The sequence below is a fragment of the Manacus candei genome, unplaced genomic scaffold (genome assembly GCF_025592945.1).
Source record: "Manacus candei isolate 608988 ecotype Guabito, Panama unplaced genomic scaffold, ASM2559294v1 h1tg000049l, whole genome shotgun sequence".
Taxonomy (NCBI): domain Eukaryota; kingdom Metazoa; phylum Chordata; class Aves; order Passeriformes; family Pipridae; genus Manacus; species Manacus candei.
Genome location: NW_026138097.1, coordinates 12,192,250 through 12,215,359, shown reverse-complemented (window position 1 = coordinate 12,215,359; position 23,110 = coordinate 12,192,250). Strand labels below are relative to the sequence as shown.

The following is a 23,110-nucleotide window of genomic DNA, read 5'->3' as shown; positions in this document are numbered from 1 at the left end:
AGATTAAACAGAATATTGTTTGCAGAAGTCAAAGACTCTGCCCAAATTCCACCAATGCCATATAACCTATCTCAAGCCCCACCTTGATTAGAGTTCTAACTGCTGGAATTATTTTTATTCAGGATGTCTCATTACACAGCCTATTTAATTAAAAGGACCTGTAGTTCATGCTTGCCTATTTTAACAGCTTGATCATGTTGCATGCTTTAAATCAGATGCCTGTATTAACATCTATTTATATTGATTTACAATCCATTTCAGCCAGCTGCAATAAGATAATGGATTAGATGTTACTATCATAATTTGGTTGTAATCTTGGGATGCAAGGAAGGTTTGCTCAAGCACTGTTGTATGCTGGCAGAGGAGCCGGATATGGTCTTCTCTGAACACACTTGCATACCCATTCCTTCCTCGCCAATGATAGGGCACCACCTGGGAAGTGTTCAAGCACCATCTCTTCAATAATGTGAAAGTAAGAGTCATAAATTAGCAAATCTGAATAGCTCCAGTCAAGAAAAGACACCAGCACATCTGTAATTAAAAACTTCCTAGAAAAGACTGCTGAAACACCAACTCTCTAGTCTCAAGCTGCATACTTTCCTTTCTCTCTCAGACCACTGGAATATACCCCATGTATTTGGGGCAGTTTACTGTAGGAAAGTTCTTCACAAAATCAATTCTGAAGGCTATGTCACAGTTGGAATATGTCAGCTGTCTTAAAGTTCGCTGCCTGAACAAACTTGGTTATACCAGGCTAATTTTCTTCCCTCCCTGGCACATACCTAAGGAAGCTTCATTACACTCTTCGAACATAACATTCAAGACCGTAAACATGAAAATACTTTATGCTGCGTTTTCAGTTCAGTAACACCTCAGATGTATTTCAGAACAAAATCAGTCTTAGCAATAACACAAAGTAGATTTTTATAGTCCTTTATTAATCTGAATATAAAAAAGACAGAAGCTGCCTACGATATAGGACAAAGCTTTTGCTTCATGAGGAAACAAAATTTTCTTTACAAAGTGAAAAAATAAATACCCTCTTAGAGTAAGGTTTATATGCTAATGTGTCATAAAAAAGTAGAGTTTTAATATTTTGACAAAATGTCTGTGCAAAGAAACAGATGCATAAACACACATTACTGCTACATTAAGGCAATATGAAAAGTATAGTCAGAAAATTTCAGTAAAGTGACAGTGTAGTTTTCTAGCTTTGCTTAAGCCAGTATTGCACCCAAACATGGTCTCCAGTTCCCTCTGTACCCTGGAGAAGACACTAGGAAACCAGAGCCCAAAATGCCCAAGTAGGGGGGGTGGAAATTAAAAACATTTTAGCAGAAAATGACCTATCCCATAAAGATGCTAACTGAAGAAAGCATTTAAAATTATACACAACCCTTATTTTAAAAATTAATGGTACATAGTTTAAAATCTGTCTCCAAAAATAAAGCAAACTTGAAGGGCAGCTGACTGAAGCTCCTGAGACCACCAGCTAAATTGGATGTGGGAAACCTGGGAGTACCCTGCTCACTGAGAGCTGTGAATGAAGTCCCACAACAGTGCTTCCACATGATGCTGCCAACCACAAAACTTTCCTGATCCACCCTCAAGACTTGGAGATTAACAAACTTGTCCCACCTTTCCAAAGCTATTCTCTCAGAATTGTTTTCTATTTAATAGAATTCTGAGTTAAACACAGCTACTTGATGAAGCCCTATAACTTCAGTTTAAGAACTGACTTTTTAAAAAAGTTCTCTCCTCTTTAAAGCAGTTTACTAAAAGCTGAAGCTATGAGCCATACTAAACTGGTATTTGTAAAAGCTAGTCTTACTATCAAAACAAACAGTGTGACTAAAAGGATTTAGAGCATATAAAAGAAAAGGCTGCATTGCTTTCACTGGGTACATCTGTATGTGTACACCACATTTCTCCAGGGTTACCTATCTTTGTGGCAACACTGCCGTGCTACAAACTTATGTATCATTCTCCTTTTCAGTAAGGTGAATCAATTACACTTCTGCTCTCAAAAGATGTCCCAAATCATTTTGGACATGCTGAATGAAGAATGTTTATGTTAAAAAATGTAGTATTTTTGCTTTTGATCGTGGATAGGTGCCAGTGATTGCCTTCTTCACAATCAATGGTTGCATTTCGTATTAGTGCAGTTTAAAGAGTACATGATGGGTTTAAAGTGTATACGTAGATCATATCACAGTCAGATTGAGAAGACTGGTGTGGGTTGGCAAGTACACATGCTGGACATGCTCTACATGGGATCTGCAAACAGGACATGACTGGAAAGGAAGAACATTAGGAAGTTAGTTTACTTCATATTTTGAGTCTCTGCACTTACTGGAGACTTCTCTCCATGTACACAATAACAGTACTTTCCACCATCCCATATTTAAGACAGGGTATTGTGAGAAGCATGCAGCTCATTCTTAGCCTCACTGCAAATTATGTTAGCGCATCATCCACACATAATGTTCTTTGAAACCAGCTTACCACAAACTAAATTTTAAAAATAAGTTTTACTAGAACATCAACATGAACATATTAATCCACAGTCATTAAATATACAAAACCCCAAACCTTCCACATAACTTGGTAACTCATAACTTAATGACATTGCATTTACCTGTAACTGGGAAGCACAGGACTTGCAGCAAACTGTGTGGCCACAGGGACAAAAGGTTGAATTGATCTCCTCTTCACAACATACCATACAAAGCATGGACTCCTTCAGCTTCCGCAGCTTCTCTTGCAGGGCTTTTGTTTGTTGGCAGCTGAGACCCTCACAGTTGTCACAGTTCATGCTGCTTTCTGAAGACTTAAGGGGGGAACTTGGTGGGGTTTGGTCACTTCTTGAAACAAGATCCACAATGCCAGCATTATAAAGAGCTCGCCTTGCATGATCATAAACTTCTTTTGATGTTCTTTTAATGTCAAAGACGTACTTTTTACCAAGATTAATGTTTTCATTCAGAAACAGAGATGCTAGGTGACCCTTTAAGTCTCGACTATACTGCATCATGACAGCACTGGTGACAGTGTCACACCTATAAAGCAATGAGACAAATCCAAAATTGATTAGTTAATACCAATAAAGCTATCCATACAGTAATTTTTACCAAAGTTGAAGTAACAACACTGAAATTAAAGCAAATAGAACAGTCAGAGGTAACATTTAAGCTCTCGAATGCTGTTTGCATGACAACTCTACTTTGAAAAGTGCAAAATGAAGATGTGGGAGATACTTCACATCTTCAAGATGTGAAATGTCTGGTAAAATGAGTCAAGTCCATGGAAGGAACTTAAAGTATTACGCTAACATAAACAGCAAAACACTTAATCCACAGTTCAGTTTAGCAATGCCTCTTTCCATGGCAATTTTCAAACACTGCCTTAAAGAATTCCAATTAAGAGTCTTTGGCATAACATCTTTCTTTAGAGAGGCTCTCATGGAGTCAAGTAATATTTTTAACCAAATTTCCACCCAGTAGTTTACATACTAGTATTATATTATTCTGAAGAGAACCAGTGTGAAGGCAGTGTAGAGAATTAAATTAAGGCATATGTATTTGTCACTGAGTATTTTCAGCTACTCTAACCATGCCTGTCACATACTTCAGTTATACAGCTGAATCTGCAGAAGCCTATTAAGGCATATCACTTCTCTAGGCAACACAGGAAAGAAAACAAACAGAACAGAAGGACTACAGCCTCACAGGGCCTAAGGTCCAAGATCTAAGCTTATGGCCAAGTGCTATTGCCAAACTAAAACTCTGCTTAAATTAAAATCAGAAACTGAAGGACAGCAGAAGTTAAAGCAGAGACACAGATCAAGAAGTAGCTGAAACTGATATGTGGTAGTTAATTTTAAGAAAACACTGCTAAGTGTCTTTGACAGCCAGTTCTACTGATCAGTGTTGGACATCACAGTAAGAATGAAAGGGGTTTTCAAAAATCAGCATTAACAAATGAATATAGCACCTCTGCCTCAAAGAACAATAGGATACAACTGTCATGAAACAAAATCCTGGGCATGTGAGCAAGGACAGAGGAACTGTAAGAAGATTTAAATACATGGGATGGGAAGGTGGCATACAGATAACATAACTGGAGGAGCCAAATAAAGGATCTACATATTCTGAATAAAAAGGATCTTCTCCATTGCTCTCATTCTCCCTCTTACATAGGGACAAAACACTGTATGTACTGTTTATGAAGTATCAAGGAACATAAGTTTATATACCCAAGTGCTGTTATTCATAGTGGAAAAATTTTGCTTACTTTTCTTGCTTACTTTCCCAGAAAACAGAAAAACCTGTTCAGCTTCTGGACTTAAGAGGAAAGACAATGAAATTTTGCAGAGTATTTCCAAAGTGCAGTCAGACCACTGGCTCTTTAAGCACTTAGTTCCAACACTGGAGAAGAGCAGTAGCCACAGATGACTCTAGTGGCAATACTGACCTGTAAAATGCATGTGTCTCTGTAATTGCTCTGTAGAGCCCACTTGCTGCTCTTGTACTGATCATCTTAAACAAGAGAACTACACTATTACCAGACTCCTTGGTAACAGTCAGATATACATTCTTCCCAGACTGAGTTGCCATTTGAACAACAGGATAAGCAATCCTATAAATTAATATTAAAAAAAAAGAAAGGTTATTTAACTGGTAAGGATAAGGGCATATTCCACAAACTACTACATTGCACTTTTATCAGAAGTTACAATGATTTCTATTGTCAGTAATGCTGGATTGTAGATGCTGCCTCAAAAATACACAAAAATCAAGAGTGTTAAGGCCACTTGTTATCTTGATTATAAGCAGGTAGTGTCCTCAGACCCTACATCCCAATAGCCACTTTTAGTAATTCAGAGCAGTTGTGTATTTCTGTAAAACTATAGGCATGCTCAGTACTTCTGCAAAACTGATCATGCAACTGGTTCCACAAAACACATACCTGTTGATTGGACTTAAGTCATCTTTACAGATGGATATGCCTTCAGGTCCAACACCAATAAGCAGTTTTTGCCCTTCACTATCTCTCACTGAGTGCCACTCTACCCCATAGTTCTCCAGTGTTGTAACAATCTGTAGAATCTGGTATTCAGCAGATGCTTGACTTAGACCTTCTAGCTCTTTGTGCTTTGCAATAATGCTGTTGATAAAAAGATTAAGAATAGGTGATATAACTCAAATATGTGCTTTTACTGTCAGCAGCTTGCTTTAACATGGGTTTTTAGATGACCTAGTTGAACAGATTATTAAATGCTCCTGACCTGCTTTAGCTGCCTATAGATTTCCAGTAATTGTGAACTGGAAATAGTTGAGAATTATCAAAACATCCTGAGAATGCCTTAGAAATGGAAGAGCTACATGTAATCAAGGCTTTCCAATGAACACCACAACCCCCAACATATTTCCCCAAACCACCACTAAGTTCATAACTAAAAAGAACTACACACAACTAGAACACAAAGTTTCCTGATAGTCAGGAACTGAGCTATGGAAGGTACCAGAGAATTTTGTTCACATCTCAGAGTAACAGGTACTAAGCTAGATAATTTCTTGCTACTTTCATTTACCAGTGTAGGTCTAAGACATATTTACAATTTATTCACCCTGCTCCAGGTGCTTCGATACCTGTGTTTCCCCAAGTACTAGAGTTTGTGTAGCTTTTCCTTTTCACAAAAGAAGAAAAAACCCCTTGTAATTGAGCTTAAAAATTAATTGAAATCAGAACATCAAATTCAGGTTATATTTTGATCTCCAAAACTATCTAAATTGTTTTATGCTATAGCACCAGTAATTAAGGGCATAAAATCTTCTGCTGTTGATCTCCAAAAAGGAGTCTGTATCACTGTGCTCTTTTTACCTCTCCAAAATGGTAGTGGTGAGCTCTTTTGCACACAACTCTTCATAATTGTACTTGGCAGTGTTCTGGTTATAATCTCCAAACTTCATCTGTGCCAACAAAGCACTAAGTTCAATTGCATGCTCTGAAGAACACTGAAGATTACCAGAGAGAAGATCTTCTTTTATATGCAAGAAAAACATATGCCTGCAATGGAATCAGAAACACTTGCTTACACAAACTGTTAGATGATGTTTGTAATCAAGACATATCAAATAACATATTAGATATATTTGGGAACCTTTAGTTTGGTAATCGAGAATTTGTGATGATTGTACCAAGTAGAGGAAGTCTGGCACAAGTGAAAGAAAAAGGTCTCCACCTCATTATTCACTTACCCTTAAACACAAGGCTACAACTGAAGATGGTATTTATCTATCATTTCTATTAAAAGAAATGAGCATTTTAATCATGTTCTTAAGAATGAGGACTGCTTTAACTCCTAATGCCACTTAGTCATTTCAATTTAGTGAACAAAATATCAATGAAATATTTGAATTAGTTTCCTATGTTTAAATTTTTGGTTGCCATTTACAAGTTATCCTGCAGTTCACAGAAGCAAATTTGGGAAGAACAGCTCAAACAGCATACACACTTCTGTCATGCAACAGGAGAAGCCATACTTTCTCTACACAGTGGAAATGCCTTTGCCACTACATTTAAGGGAAGATGAGACATGATTAACAGAACAACTTGAGACACCTGAAAAGGCATTGTGGAACAAAATACAAAAACATCTTCTGTGTAAGCATTTGTCACACCAACCTTTACACCTGGGGCCAAGGCAGATTCAACAATTTGCTGAGAATTCACAATGTTGCTCTTAACTGTCTAATAAGTCAGTTAACAGACAAATGAACGCTTCCACCAACATTAACAGCAGAGTGTTAGTTTCCCCTATAGGCTACTTTAAATTCTACAGAATCACCCTTTTCTCCCCTCAGGGGACAAAATATAAATGTCTTACCATTTGTTCTTAAGACTCCATATACTTATGGAAACCAGACGCAGAATTACATATCACAGTTACGAATCACTAAAAAACTATTTCTAGAAATGAAGCCTAGCACCCACAGTGATGTGTCTTGGCTTCCACCAGAATGGGACATTTACTTCTCTAAAATTAATTGTGATCTACTTTTAAGAAAAGCTGTACTGAGTCACTCATCACTGATGCTGAAGATGCTAGTAAATGATTAGCTTTCCTTCCAAGGGGAATTAGATGATATCTTACATATATTCTGTTGCAGCATTCTAAAATTCTTTTTTCAGCACTATGAGCAATTACAGAACTTGCAAAATTCATGTTCATTCATTCTTAGCTCTACCGTGGTAAATGTTGCAACTAAGAAGATAGCAGCCCAAAAGATGCCCCATTATCCCCTAGGTTGCCCTACAATCCATTTCCTGCAACAAGTCACAGCTCCAACACCTCCCTTTGCAAGCTATTTGAGGCATGCTAGAGTATCACTGCAGTTGTGACACAAGTGCTTAATTGCATTGCTCTGATGTCTAGACATCAGGGGTTCTTGATCTTGTCTAGACATCAAGGGTTCTTCAGCAGTGCTGGGGGGGGTCTGGTGCAAGCCAATATCCTCATGCTGTGCAGGATACAAGTTTAGGTGGCAAGAGGACCAGAACTTCAGGCAGTAGTGCTGTCTCCACTGTTAGCAGGTTATTCCTTGTTAGGGCTCTTTTTTCCAAGCAAACCTCAAACTTCTGCTCCAATCCCTTTCTCCTGCCTTGCTGATTTATAGCTCTTTCAGCCTGGGCTGCAGAAACACATCTCTGTGGCCTTGTAAAATACTTGGGTTGTACAGACTCCTTTTGGGGCTTAGTCCATAAACCCAAAGTATTTGATAAATTACTAAAACACTATGGCCAAAATAAATTCAAATAGTAGGCATTTCCCTGACTCCAATCAAAGTTTCAGCACTTCATAAAATAAACAGCTTCTCATGCACTCAATCCTCTGACAATATCAAGATAGGATTTTCAGTTGTTTTAACTAAGTACTAATTACAAATATAGTATTTTAAAGAAAGATCTGACAATTTTATTCTCATTAGCTGAAACACAGTTACAACTACCACACCTAAATGCTTGTAGCTTCAGGTTTTTTTATGCATATGACAGCACTGCCTACACAGGGGAAAATCAAGAGTTCTTAGTTCTTCCCTTGCTGGGAAGACCTTAATGACATCACAAGGGAAGATGAAAAGCAAAATATTGCTCCTGCAAATACAGATGCATTACAGAAACAGCTACAGCAGATGCATGGCTTGTCACATTCCATTACTAAAAAGCCAGCAATGGCATAGGAAGACAAATGAGTTTAAGGCAAATGTGAAATAGCATCACATTAGCTAATGTGCGGTAACTTCATGTAACTGGCTCATATCACACAAGGGAAAACATCGCACAGAGACTCAGCTACTTTGTATTTTTCTGATAAATGAAACAAAGTTGCAGCACGTAGAAACAACAGTTATTGCGAAGTAACTAAAGCTGTGCAAATTCATGTCCCAGTTTACACTATGATAAGCTATTTTATTACGTCAGAGAAAACAGACAAAACCACCTGTATTTAACAGTCCATCTCACAAAGTCACTGGTCTGCACCTAAATAACCTAAACTGCACCCATAACAAGTCAGTGAAAGACGTCATACTGATCTGCAACAGCAGCTGCCCTGAAGTTCAGGCAGCAAATTTGCTGCTGGTTTTTTTTTTTTTTTTTCATTTTAAGTCCTTAAGTGTGTTTGATGAAGGAAAGACATCTAGAAATTGCAGGACAGCAAGGGTTGCACACATTTTATGAATCTGAAAAAGTGATTTGATTAGCCCATCCAACCATACTCAGATTGCACTGCTCCAAAGTAATATTAATGTCCCTTGTAAAATCACCCCCCGTTCAAAGGTTCAAAACATGACACTAGCCAGAATATGATTATAAAAGCAGATTGCCTTTTCCTTTTTACACGAAAGTGAACAGTGTTTTTTGATCCTTAAAGGCATAAGAATGTGGTTTTATTGCTAAATATAGTTAAGCAAAACTAAAGCATTTGAAGCCTTGAGGCAGTTCCCTATCTAATTCTGCAAATTCTGAAGGACCCAACAGGTTGTCTGTAGAAAACCTGGTTGTATTACAGATTCTATTAGTTACACAGAAAGTATCTATGTAAGTTTCTGTAGATTAGATTGTGACCTAATCTACCATCCCTTCTCTCTCCTGGAATCTCTAGGTACAATAAAAAAAATTGTTAAAGCTTCTCCTACCTCTAAAAGTAGTCAGGTTATGCAATAAGAGGATATTTATTTTTTCAAGGAATTATTTCAGCACTAATATTTTATACTTAGTGGAATTTTTATCTAGCAAGCTTTAGAACAATGAACTGTGAAAACTGAACTGTTTTTAAGTTCTCTAAGGTTACATTTCCAACACTGCTGGTAAAATGCCTTAGTTTGTCCACCATATAAGAAACTAAACATTTTTGTTTGTTTCTGCATCATTCACCACTTCAGTTACACATGATACATTAATATTACCTGTTATAAATTTGAGAAGTAACTCAAGTCACACAAGAGGTATGTGTCCTACCTCACCCCCCAAGCCCCAACATTCTCTTAGCACATTCTGCAGCTTCTTACTACTCTTGTCAAAGCTTCATTTAATCTTTATATCTTCACAACTCTGAACTTTGCCCATCAATTGTTGTGACTCCTAGTCATCCTAACACCTGCCAGACATATTGGGACATTGAACAACTAGTGGCAGCTTTAAGGACAAACAGAACTTTCCATTGCACTTGCAGCCCAAGTTCTCTACATGTGACAGCATTAGTACAAAAGACTTCAAATAGTCTTACCTTCCCCTCTGAACCTCATGGTACCTAAATGTACCTGTGTATTCAACTTAGCTGTCAGCAGAAAAAGTGACAAACCCCAATCCTTTACCAAAAGAAGTATCTGCATATGACTAATGATTCCTAAACTAGAAGCATAACCAAAAGACCTCATTCTCTTCCTAGACTACTGGCAAGAATCTCAGCATATATCCCAAGGAACTGCCTGTCCTCTTCGGGGTATGACACTACTTACCACAGGTTAAGGGTCTTTTCTACTTTGAAGTAAATTTACAACTCTGTTATCTATAGGAATCAAAATCAAGAAGCATAATTGTTCTCCCTAAAAATATATTAATAAGGATCTCAAAATCTATAGAATATAATTCTGTTTTTAAAAGTAGATGTAAGGCCACCCCACATGAGAAAGCAAAGTGTACAATTATGCTGTTCAGTATCTTTGTTCTTATTTGCTCTCAGCAGAGTGGGTGAAAGGTTACCAACTGCAATTCAACTTTGATTTAAACAAATAGATCCATTAAATTCACCCTGTCTATTACAACAGACTTTTAATGCATTGGAACAAATATGTCACTGCTGTTCTGGCTAGCCAATGCTATAGGATAACAATGTTTTTCCTCATTTTTCTACCTACTGTATGTATCTGACTGCTCAACATATTTTACAAGCCAGTTCTTGATTTCAACTACTTCATCAATACAACTGGATAACACTGCAAAATACTTTGTAAATATAATTCTAATACTGCCAAACATCACACACCCTTTAACAGCCTTCAAAACAACAATTACCACCTTCAAGGCTGGCAAACTACAGCTCTTTTGAATGCTTTGTAATACTATGTGGCTTGCTTGAATTTGATGTGTTACTTTAAATTGTCGTGGCTTACATATGAATATTTGATTTTCAGTCATACTACACAAGACAAACAACTTTGCCCATTTTGATGTACATCTGGGTAAACTTTACAGTGCTCGAAAAAAATCATTCACTTGAAAAATTTTCTTTTTTGCAATCGCCACGAGGTTGACTTCATCCTGCCAGACCTAGAACAACCCGTCCTTCCGGACGGGTGCTGTGCATAATTCGCCTCTTGCACGGCCTAGGGAAACACTCCACTGTTAAAAGGTGGATGCAAATTTCAAGACTCCTCTGATCCTCTTTGCACAAAATGCTGGTGGCCGGAGCCGCAGAGCTTTCTGCCCTGCGACAGCAGTGCGGAGCCCAGGCCGGCGCCACCGGTTCGCCCGACCCCGGAGCTGCCGCGGGCCGGGGCTACTCCCAGTCACTGACCCGGAGCTGCAACCCCAGGAGCGCTCCGGCACCCCCGGGAGTGCCCCGCAACCGGCTGCCAAGCATCTCACCCACCCTCAGTCAAAAAGTCTCCTGAAAATTCCGATTAGTGAAGTATAATCCTTTCTCTAAGCCTCAACTCCTTACGGCAATTCAACACTTCATAACAGTTGATACGTGAACCACCCACAAATCATTCAGTAAAAGAAGTCAAAAGCAGGAGGTTTTTTCCTAGCTGTTGCACGACCTATCAAAAAAACCCAGAAAATGGTGAAAAAAAACAAAACGTGACACAAGCCAGAGCTTATGATCTCAATCGTGGACTATCACGTGTATCTTTAAGCAAAGAGCAGTCTTTTTCAAGCCAATGTGATTTCCCATTCAAAGGAAAATTCATAGATATTCAAACTTCTCTATAGCAGCACAATGTTCACATTTCAGACTTGTTTGTAAAACTCTGACAGCAGCAGATTAAATTTGAGTGACATTCTTGCAGCACTTTCATTCCATTGAAAACAATTCTAAGCTATGAAATAGTGGTGAAATTCAGTACCAGGCAGTCAAATAAAAAATTAGATATTGTGATCCAAAGAATAGAAATAAACTGCTTTTAGCCCTGTAGAAGGAAAAAAAGTGTAGTAAGAAAGTTTTTCCATGCAATTCCCCAATTCCCAAAGTGATAAGTAAAGGTGGTTTGTTGCCATAGTGGTCAGAGGTCCAATTATAACCCGCTCTGCCTTTGAGACAAGACTGCTCCCTTGCATAAGAAGATTAAAATGCATGAGGCTATGATCTTCCACTGGCTGACTAAAGATAACAGAAGCAGAGGTTGATGTTCAGTTGCCAGATCAGCTTTCACAGCATGTAGAAACCTGAATAATAAATTGCTACACACAAACATACACCTGAGTTTTAAATCGAAGTGCACAGCAAGAATCTCTAATGAAGCAGTGCAACTGGGATTGGCAAAGCTTCCAAAGTATATAGAAAAGACCTTGTAACAACTCAGTCATAACACTTGCTATTATAATCATGATGAGGCATATCAACAAAATTTAGAATTACTTGCAGCTTCCCAGATTTCAAAAGCAGACTCAACACGCATCTAATTTATGTGTAAAAACCGCATCAGAGGCAGCAAGCAAAAGACTGGAAGACTTCCCCACTGTTCTTCACACACAGGACCAGAAGGCAACAGCTCTGCCAGAAACCACCCTTACATCAGATGTGGACACAACTGCTAAAGGAAACCAAGGATACTCATCACTTTCTTCCTCAGCCAGCCCACTGACTTTGTAGGTAAAGGAAAGAAACAAGGTGTCAGCGGTAACTGTGCAGCTAATCCTTACAATTCTATGTTTATTGATTTTTAAGTTCTGCAACAGGTTTAACAAGTTTTGCATCTTCTCCTTGATACCAAACATGCTTACACACAAACTAAGTATGAATTCAGTTACATGTGTATGTAAATCCTCAAGCAGATCTGAGTAGAAAAAGAGTAAATCTACTGAAACTCAGTATCAACAATACAAGAATAGACATTAACCACAGGTACTGGAATTCTAGGTCTGCTACTTGTAGACTACTGGGCATACACAATTAAAAGGCAATTATTGCAAGCTGATGTACAACTTGTATTTTTTTATAATATAGGTCTTTTGATGACTGAGACTCAATTTTAAAATTTGTTGTTAAAAGTATTAGTTTCAGAACAGTTATAATTAATACATAAAAGAAAGCTTGTCCCACCTACATCCTTTCAAAGTCATCTTTACAGTCGAGAAATACCTGCTACTTTGATATAGGTATACAAGCTCTGTTACATTTTAGCTCCACAACCCAGTCTCTGAGGCCCTTGGGGCATGTTTCATCAGTTCAAGCTCTCTATTAACTTGCACCACCTGCCAAGTCTCGCATTGACAGTGTTGAAGGCAGGAACACAGATGTCTGTAAAAACCTCGTAAAGCTGAGCAAGCATTCATCAATGATAGCATAAACCCACCAGTTTTGAGTTTCCTCAGATTTTCACCCTGATCTGTTCTGAGGCACATCTGACATGCTCAAGGTAACCTCTTCCACCTCATCAGGTATGAAGTTGTATGGCTCCTTTTGTTCTACATAAAAACCCTTCGTTATTTGGATTTATACTTACTGAGAATATTTAAATAGGAGGACAAGTTTCTTTAAGGAAAAATACTCAAAAAGAGCCCAAAGATACGCCATGGATAGTAGAATTTATTTTTTCAAAATAAGGTACATTAAAACTGGAATTTAGCCTGACTTCATTTGCCTAACTGAAGCTATTATAGAGGACAACGATGGTCTAACAGCATAGCATTCTGAAAATTTCAAGCAGATTGATGACCTGAAACCACTGCTCCCCCAAAGCCTCTACCCTGCACATTAGATCAAAAAATAAAGCAATACATGCATGTTTCTAACTCAAAACCTTTTTCCTATGAAATAAACACCAAATAAGACTGTCAGCATCTGACCAAACTCCTTAGACAAACATTCTGTGCAGAACCACCATGTTGTTTTCATGGTCTTAATTCTGAAAGTATTAAGTTTAGGATTCTGAAAGAACTAAGTTAAGGTGAGCAGTGAAAAAATGTGTTTGGCACTATCATACACACACTAGATTTCAATTGGCCCAATTTACACTAACTGTACTATCAAAAGCTAACTAGAAAAATTATTTGTACTAAATACATATATGCACAGCTTCCTTTAAAGCTAATTCAACTGCAATTCATGTGGTAATCAAACTCAAGGAGTAAAAGCGAGTATTCACTACCAATCTTAGAAAACTAATTTACTAACAGTATAACAATTTAGTTAAGGGGACTGGCCACAGCAGAAGTGAAACAGCTGTTTCTTTTGTAGCCTCTAAGGGCCTGTAGCTATTTGAAAGTTACTGTAACATAATACCAGACAAAAAGGAATTCAGCAAGTTTTTTGCTCTCTGGGAGGAATTGTTTCCTGCCTTTCTGTACCAGCAGTTCAGAATGACCTAGAGTAACACCACAGAACAGGGGTTACTATCGGACACACAAATACCATATAAAAAGTCTGCTACTGGTAGCTTAGTTTCTTCCACTTCCAGCACTGAGTGCTCACAAAATTACCCACAGTCATTACTTACTGGTAGCTACACAATACTTAATGTTATAAGTTTAATTATTTAAAAAACAAAACAAAACACAACACTAAGATTTTAAAACTACACAGAAAAGTCAAGCAAAATTACTAGAAGATAAAAACCATAAAACCACTGTGCAATCACTTTCATAAGTTACAGAAATCGAAAACAAAGTGTTACATTAAATCTACTTACAACCATATTTACCTTACCTTGTCTGTTCCTGTAAAATAAGATGTGGCTCAACAAAAAACTTGACTCTCAATTTCAATCGATAAGGGGCTAAACCATCCATCTGCTGGGAGATCCTGTTCCTCAGATTCAGCCATAGATTCTCCCCTTTGCTGCCAGTGAACTGCAGTCCAAAATAATCAACTTCTATAATCCCCAACCTTCTGCAAACCTGAAAGAACGAGCTTCTTTATAATAAGGCTACAACATAACGATGAAAAATAACACCTGAAGTGTTGTTTCAGACTGCTCACTTAAAACATACACACACAAAAATCCTGCTGTCAGCACCTTCATACAAAGGATTACTTAATTACTGGATTTTAGGTTGCATACAAAACATCACGGAGAGAAACACTAAGCATAAACTAGGAATTTCTCCACTAGCTGAAAAGCACGTGGTCAAATTTTCATGGTCAAATTTCACCCCAAGGACAGGCACTTCAGAGGACCAGCAGATTTCCAAAAGAGGAGAGTATCGGCTGTTCAACCTCTCAGCCAGTAGCACTTTCTGGGCACGAAGGAGTGAAAAAGTACAGCCACCAACAAGTTTTATTTAGATGCCACCAGCAGACTCCCGCGTCTGGATCTCTCCAGCATCCCCAAGGCCGCCCCCGCTGGCGACGGAAGGGCGAGAAGGCACCTGGACAGCAGCTCTGGCCTGCTAGGTCCCGGATACGGAGAGTTGGATGCAAAGGGTGCTGCATCCCCCGCCTCGGGTCCCACTCCTGCTCCCTCCCTGAGAACACTTCCAGCGGGATGCAGCGGTGGGGCCCGGGCCTGCGCTTCCCACGGCAGAGGGACCGGCGAGCCCCGAGGAGGGGGATGCAGCATCCCCTTCATCCAACATGAAGAGAGAGGTTGGGGAAAAAAGGAAAATAAAAAATAAAATAAGACTAAAAAGAAAAAAAAAAACCACAAACAAACAAACAAAAAAAACCCCCACCAAAACACAAAACCAGTAGGGAAGCGGGCAGACTGCGGCGCTCGGCGCTCCCCGCCCCCACCGCCGGCGCGGCGGCCGCCCCCGCACGGCCCAGCCCAGCCCCGCGCCACCGCCGCCCCGCACCGCGCCGCCCGCCCGAACCCCACCGCGGGCGCGGCGCCTCGGCACCGGGGTGGCGGGCTGGCAACGGGGACACACGCGCCTGTGGGGCACCAGCGCTCCACGTTGCCCAGTGGCCACCGCTACACCCACCACGGCCCCCCTCCCCGAGCCCTGGCGCCCCGGCGGCCAGAAAACCCTCACCTGGTTGAGGCAGTCCTCGCCGTTGGCTTTCGCCTCCACTTCCACCTCCATCACCACCGCGTCCGGCCTGGTCACATAGCACAGCATGGCTGGGGACAGTCAGAGCCGTCGCTGCCACGGACACCGGAGGAGCGGCCGCTGCCGTCGCTGTCGCTCCGGGCTGAGCCCCGCTCGCGTCCCAGCCGCCGCCCACGCCCGCCACAGCCCGTCGCGCCCACACCGCCTGCGCTCTGCCAGCGCCGCTCCCTCCTTATGTAGCCTCTGCCCGGCCCGCCCCTCCCCGGCCCGCACCTGCGGGCCAATCGCGAGGCTCTGCTCATGGCTGCGGCCGCCGCCGCCACCAATGAGCGCCGCCGCCCCCGGGAGGGCGGCCGTTGTCCGCGCTCTCTGGCGCCCCCCGCCGTGCCCGCCGCGGCCCGGCCGCTTGGTGGACCCGGCACGCGGGGTGTTCGTCCGCCCCAGCGCCTCCGCCCGCCCTCAGCCGCCACAGCCCGGAGCTTCTCACCTCGGAACTACGGCCGCTTAAATCAGAGCCATGTGCGTTCTTCCAAGCGCGGGTGGAGGCCAAGCCCACTGGGCAGGGACAGCCTGCGAAACTAATGTGAGAGTGAGCATTTGTGGGGGGTGTAAAAAGCAAATGTTGCCTTCACGGAAACAATTGGGTTGGAAAAGGTTTGAGATCATCAAGTCCAGCCTATGATCAAACACCACCATGTTAACTAGACCGTGGCACTAAATGCCACGTCTAGTCTTTCCTTAAACACCTTCAGGGACAGTGACTCCATCACCTCTGTGGGCAGCCCATTCCAATGTCTAATCACACTTTCTGTGAAGAAGTCCTTGCTAATGTCTAACTCAAACCTCTCTGGTGCAGTTTAAGACTATTCCTCTCATCCAGGTTAATTGCCTGGCAGAAGAGGCCAACCCTCATCTGGTTACAACCTCCTTTGAGACAGGTAGTTGTAGAGGTGACCCCTAAGCCTTGGCTTATCTCTCAGCTTTGCCAGCACCCCTTTTCATTGAGGGGAAGATAACATCCAAATAGGTGTTCTCTCTCCCATACTCTCTTTGGCCTTCTCCAACTGTGCGTTATGAAGCATGCAAAGCACTGGAAACATGGAAATTTTAAGAAGGACTGGTCAAGCACTACCCCAATCTCCATGTACTGCCATGCCATACCCATTTTGTTCATATGAACTCTGTAACTAGAAGACTGCTCAGTTCTGAACCAGGCAGAACAGCAGGAGACAAGTAAGAGATGCCAAACCTGAGTGGTGCTACATTTTACCCATACACCTACTAGCTCAGATTTTCATGCCCAGGTCCATAGTGTTAAAACTGAAGAGCTTAGAGTCTTAAAAGACCAGACTCAGGGAGTGGAGGGTAGAAAAAGGAACCAACAAGAAAGAAAAATTAACAAAATTGCAAAATTAATTGCATCTTAACTCTGTGATTTTGTGGGGGAAAAAAAACCAAAATCTTGGAGGGGGGCTTAATTATGAGGGGATTAACCACTGATAAAAAAAATCACAAAATATTTTAGTATGGAAAAAAGCCTGTATTCCCCACTTCTTTATTTTCTCTTGATGTGGATGCAGGAAATATTATTTTAGTTCTATTTTAGTTTTACTTATATATATTGCAGTGTTATGGTATTTTGTGTGGTTTGATATTTCTGTCATAATCAAGAGTCCTAGAGATATTTTGAAGAAGAAACACCAAAACTGCCATGATGACTCATGCCATTAGTATTCTGATATCCTCTCCCTGACAGTAGCTCATATCAGATGTTACAGAGGAAGGTGCAAGAAGTCTTTACATAATTGTGAGATAATGAGCTTGTATATGTTTCTCTAAGACTAAACAGTTAAAACTGGTTTATAAATAATAGATTAACCTTTACTTATTTATCCATATTGCTTGTATCCTAGGAATCATTTCACCTTAGGCTAGGTGTTGTCCAGACAAACAGAAACCTAACCTTTTCTCTACATATTAATATCCATCCTGTGTTTTCCTTTTATCTGACTTAATGTAAATGTAGGTGTTCTTATTATGTCTGTAAAAGTGTTATCCTACTTTGAAATCTTCTAAACCGTAAGCCACAAAAATAGCTTGTGGCAGTAAATTGCGTAGATTGGTTAAGCCCTGTGTAAAACAAGCATTTCTTTTCAAGGGTGTCATCCGGACACTGCTGTCACAGTAATACTTTTCATTTCACAGTCTCTCTGTGATATTTTATTCATGCTGTACAGGAGAGAGTAAAGGACCAAGCCCTGCTTTAGCACACAGGAGACAGCTCCTGCGACAAATGCCTGTTGCAACCCTTTGGGCTCTATCTGTGAGAAAAAACTGAAGCATCTTACAGTCTCCTGCCTGGTCTCTTTGATGAATTATCAACACTCAGTGAGGTATACTGTCAAACTGCTCATAGCATGGATGTTCACCTTCTGTGTATCATAAAGGAACAATATTTATCCACATGTCATCTCAGTGCTGTATGTCACAAAATGATACGTGCTATATGACATATATCTCTATGATGGGTCAACCTTTTGCTATAGTGTCAATGCATGAGTAATTCACCTTATACACATTAATGTATTTTCATTTCCTTGCCTAACACTTGTTGATCACTTTTCCTTGATGTAATCCCTCTATAAGGTTAATTCTTTGTCACATACTGCTTCGAATAACAAATGTTAGTTTTAGTGCCTCCTTGTCTGACATTTGAATGGAAATCCTGTGAAAAGTCCAACTGCTAGGAGAAGGGAAATGATTTCCAGACCTCCAAATTTAGACCCCAACACGACATTATTGATCATCATTTCCAAGGAACACTAATGCCTCTCATTGTACAGGTTTTTGTTCACAAGGTTTCCCAACCTCCGACCTGTTGCCATGATACTCCATCTTGTGAGGAATTCAGTAGCGTAGTTGTGGTGTCTTTACCCACATGTTTATGCAAGACCTTACTCTAAGATTCTCAGCTGTTGCTTGTTGCCCATGGTACTGACTCTGATCAAATTCAGGATACTCTACTGCAACAGAAATCCAGGGTAAAAGGTACAAAATGCTGCATGTGCTCAGGATGAGGCTTCATTAAGTATTTATCTTTTATCTTTACTGTCCATTTGTGGCAGTAACATTAAAGGCATGCATGGAAGTACTGTGTTATCCCAGCTCTTGGTGCCAAAGGTGTGCTCTGCTGACTGTGAGGGAGATAATATCCCAGGAAAATGATGATCTTCTCTAGCCCTGCACAGAACAGCAGCTGACGCTTCTCTAGGAAAACTAAGCACCAACAGACTTCCCACAGTGCTGGTTGTGTGTGGTGTCTCTTGTTCTAGCAAGAATGAATGGCTGAATGAAAAATTATTTTTAATTGTAATGCCAGTTTATATAATAAAAAGAAGCAGTAGGAGGATGTAGACTCTGGCTTTTCTGTTTCCCTATTCTTGTGCCTTGTATATACTTTTCTCCTGTTCTGATTTATTGCTTTCTCATATTGTTTGGCTTAAATAAGAGATATTAAGTAGTTTAAATATATAGTTTGTTAGGCTATTGAGAGATTGTTTAACTCCACACTCATGACAGGAGAGCCACGAAAGGCCCATCTTTGTGAGCCCAGAGGAGCACAGTGGGCACAATGACAGGCAGGAACACAAATTAAGGACTAACAGGAAAGGAGACCTTATCTGGTTGCCTCCCAAGGCTGACCCAGTAGAGGCTCAGCTCCAATGTCCAGATGTGAAATCTAGCATGAGATGTGATGGGGAGCAACTCTCCAGGATACTAAGGGGGGATGGTAGCTGGAGATGTGGGACACATCAGGTCGTGCAGGGCAAGAGTTTTTGGGGATTGCACAGGATTTATCATGGGATGTTCAGGGGAGGAACCAAAAGCAGGACAAAGGAGGGATTTAAGATATTTGGTGAGTAACAAGTGTGGAACAAGCGAATAAAAGGGTTCACCTGTGTAAAGAGTTGGCTGGTCAAGATGCTTGTCTGGCCATGCCCTACTCCTGACCACACAGTCTGCTATGTCTCCACGGATGGACCTCCATCCTCCTCAGCTATTGCAGGGAGCAGGATGAGGTTGGTGGTGCTTTCAGTGTTGGTGTGAGTGGTCTGTGTGTCTGTTCATGATCTGTATGGCCAGCAATGTATATTTATGTATTTTTGTGCCATATACATGTGCTCTGTGTGTGTGTGTCAACTCGGAATATGTGTTCAGCCTTATTAGTGGCTGGACCCAGGGACATGGAGTGGCAGCAGTCTTGTCTCTCTTGGGCTGCCAACATAGGTATTTTCCACTAACACAAATCTTTAGAGAAAAACACTGGAAAGCACACAGCAAACCGTTGTGTTTTTTGATTTTGTGGGGGTTTTTTTGTTACATTTTCTGACTGTCTCTTTGTATTCTGTATCAAACTGAGTAACCAAGGACCAGGTCAGCACAAATGCATTCTAGCATGATCCAAAATGAAACTGAGTGGGATCATATGATTGCAGTCAGTCTCTTCTGCTGTCTCTTCCCTGGGTGAAATTGCTTTGTGCATAAACACAACAGTAGTGTCTATCTTCCTTCTTGTCACTGTCAAGGCCTGCTGGTCATGTTGCAAATGCACATCACTCACATGGATGATGATCTTCTGACTGAGAAGCATGGAGAGAAGCATAAAATTGAGGAGCTATTCTGACAGTGATGGTTGCTTAGGGGAAACACCATAATCCATCCATAAACACACAATTTTTTTTTTCTACTTAAAAGATTCTTTTAGTGGTCTCACACATAGTATGCCTCTGTCTGAACTTTTTGAAAAATATTCTTTTGCTCCACACTGTTCATGGTGCATAACCAGCTTCTATGGAAAAAAGAGTGTGTCAGTGATTGACATGCTTCCCACAGTGTTGGTTCACCTTTACCAAAATAATGAACACAGAATAGTGTGCTAAGATTGTCCACGCAGCTTACAGGCCAGAAGCTGTTTTATGAAGCATTATCTGGTGGCCATTCCCAACACTTTTGATAAAACTGGTCTGTAACATTTTAAGAACATAAAAACTATCCTGCTAGATCAGACCAAGGATTCACATACCCTTGAAACCTGTTTCTTGGGAATTTCATCCAGTGGTCAACCATGTGCATGACATACAAGATGTACTTATTGACACCTACATGCTGCAAACTGCAAATACCTCATGGTATATCAAAGAATATAAGAAGAAATGCTTATTCTTACTCCCCAGAATCCCTCCATTAACTCTACCCCAGCCAAAATGTCCCTGCTGGTCTTGGCTGGTGTAGAGTTAATTTTCTTCACAATGTCTGGTATGGGGCTGTGTTTTGGATTTGTTGAACACAACATTGATAATATAGAGATGCTTTTGTTATTGCTGACCAGTGCTTACACACAGCCAAGGCCTTTTCTACTTTTCGTGCTGATATGCTGGCAAGAAAATTTGGGGTACATGGGAGGTTAGGAGGAGACACAGCCAGGACAGGTGACCCAAACTGACCGAGGGGATATTCCATACCATATGACGTCATGCTCAGCATATAGAATAGGTCGAAGAAGGAAGAAGCAGGGGACATTTGGAGTGACAGTGGTTGTCTTGCAAGTTGCCATTGCACATGATGGGGCCCTGCTCCTCTGGAGATGGCTGAACACCTGCAGGCCCATGAGAAGCAGTAAATTCCTTGGTTTTCTTTGCTTGTGTGTACAACTTTTGCTTTCCCTTTAAAACTGTCTTTATCTCAACCCACAAGTTTTCTGGCTTTTACCCTTCCAATTCTCTCCCTGATCCTGCTGGTGTGGGAGTGAGTGGCTGTGTGGGGCTTGGCTGCTGGCTGGGGTTAAACTGTGACATGCCTATATGCTGCAAAGTACCCAAGACAAATACCTCATGTTATATCAAAGAATATAAGGAGAAATTCTTCTTCTTACTCCCCAGAATCCCTTCCCAGCTTCCACTGATTTGCAATTCAGGGACTTGCTGTCTGATTTTGTGTTAGATAAATATTTTGTCTAGAGCCATACTCCAAATCTTTCCCTGTTTGAGACTAGACTTATTGTAGAAATCCCATTCTTCTTGTTGGGACATACATCAGCTGCTCATGAAATCTATTAATTCCATTTAATAACCAATTTATTTATAATTGCTAGCAGAAAGAAATTCCTCAGTCTGCATTTTTTCAGAAGCTCCAAACATCAAATGACCTTTGAATTTGAGCTTGTTTTCCAGGTCATTGATTCCATTTCTGAGCATTTTGCTTCCTTTTGTGCTTGTAGAATGGAGTCATCATTGATTATTTTTCTGTTGTTAAAATGTGCTCTTGTGGTCTGGAATCAAAACTTTCACAAATTAAATTCTCACCAATATTTGTTCCTACTACTGTCATTATAACCTCATATCTTAAAGCTCTTTGCCCTTCCTCACACCACCTTTAGAAGTGCCAGGACATTGAGAAAAATGGGTTGGAATTTAAACAGATTAAATATGAAGAAAGGCTTGGCATAATAGCTTTTTCTATGTGTCAAATAACAACCACAATTTAAAAAATTTTACATATATCAAGGAAGGATTTACACTGTCATAATAATAATAATAGTCAGTTCCACAAAACACAAAAGAATATAATATTAAAAAAACCCCTTATCAAACGTATTTTTTATTCTGCTGTCTCTCTTATATCAGAGCTGTCAAACGCTGATTTTACAAATCTTGCAGTATAACACCCGTGTTTTTAATTCTGTCAATCAATCAATAGAACCCTTTTAGTGTGCTTTTATTACAAGTAACACCTAACAAAGAGACTTGACAAAATACTTATTTCTCTATTTGTGATTGAGTTGATCTGTGCATTTGACCTAATCTTACCTATATTAATTTCCACTGTTTCTCCAGTGAAAACCCATCATTTTTTTGCCTGAAGAGAATGCAAAACACTGTCACTGGTGGAAAAATTGAAAAAAACCCAACAGTGTCATTAAACCTTGGTATGATAATGGAGAATATAAAATAGTAAAATAATGTAAACTCTCATAAACAAGTCTTCTATTTTTTTCCTGTTTGGTTTTTTTTTGGTTGATTTTGAATCCATATAGATTTTCCCTCATTTCACAGGCCCTGCACATCTCGAGTTCAGATCCATCCTCACTTTTTAAGTATCTATCTGGGTAATCAAAGCATGTATGATAGGGCACGTATACAAGCAGAGTGAATACTAATGACAAAGATGATTTTAATTGTAATGTTTTTTAAAAATTGGAGTTCACGACTTCACAAGTACATTAACTATTCTACAAACTATATTATAATACTGTTTTTTAAAAAATCTCCTCTCTTGCCTCTTTTTCTTCTTTCCCTTGTTGCATTTTGTATCATCAAGCAGTCTTAGTGGG

At 40.2% G+C, this 23,110-nt stretch overlaps 3 protein-coding genes across 4 annotated transcripts in view; 2 read left to right on the top strand and 1 right to left on the bottom strand.

Annotated features, from left to right (window-relative positions):
* Positions 1 to 23,110, top strand: part of ATXN1 (ataxin 1) — a 476,222-nt gene that overhangs the window by 312,167 nt on the left and 140,945 nt on the right. The gene's annotated exons all lie outside the window — the stretch shown is intronic.
* The window catches only part of LOC127476333 (uncharacterized), a 414,088-nt gene that overhangs the window by 294,152 nt on the left and 96,826 nt on the right, over positions 1 to 23,110 (top strand). The window lies entirely within an intron of this gene.
* MYLIP (myosin regulatory light chain interacting protein) lies at positions 918 to 15,930 on the bottom strand. Its single transcript, XM_051799211.1, has 7 exons — positions 15,703 to 15,930; positions 14,435 to 14,625; positions 5,884 to 6,069; positions 4,969 to 5,166; positions 4,474 to 4,638; positions 2,639 to 3,059; positions 918 to 2,294 (listed from the first exon to the last, which is right to left on the bottom strand). Exons 1-7 carry the CDS (start codon positions 15,787 to 15,789, stop codon positions 2,205 to 2,207), a joined length of 1,338 nt encoding a protein of 445 aa, XP_051655171.1. The 5' UTR covers positions 15,790 to 15,930; the 3' UTR covers positions 918 to 2,204.

Bases quoted from the DNA above. Each gene is read 5' to 3' on its own strand.
- MYLIP (XM_051799211.1), bottom strand. From the start codon at position 15,789: ATGCTGTGCTATGTGACCAGGCCGGACGCGGTGGTGATGGAGGTGGAA. The intron at 6,070-14,434 runs GTAAGGTAAATA...ATTCCATTGCAG, and splicing joins ATTTTACAGGAACAGACAAG to GCATATGTTTTTCTTGCATA. The intron at 2,295-2,638 runs GTAAATGCAATG...CTTCCTTTCCAG, and splicing joins CCTGTGCTTCCCAGTTACAG to TCATGTCCTGTTTGCAGATC.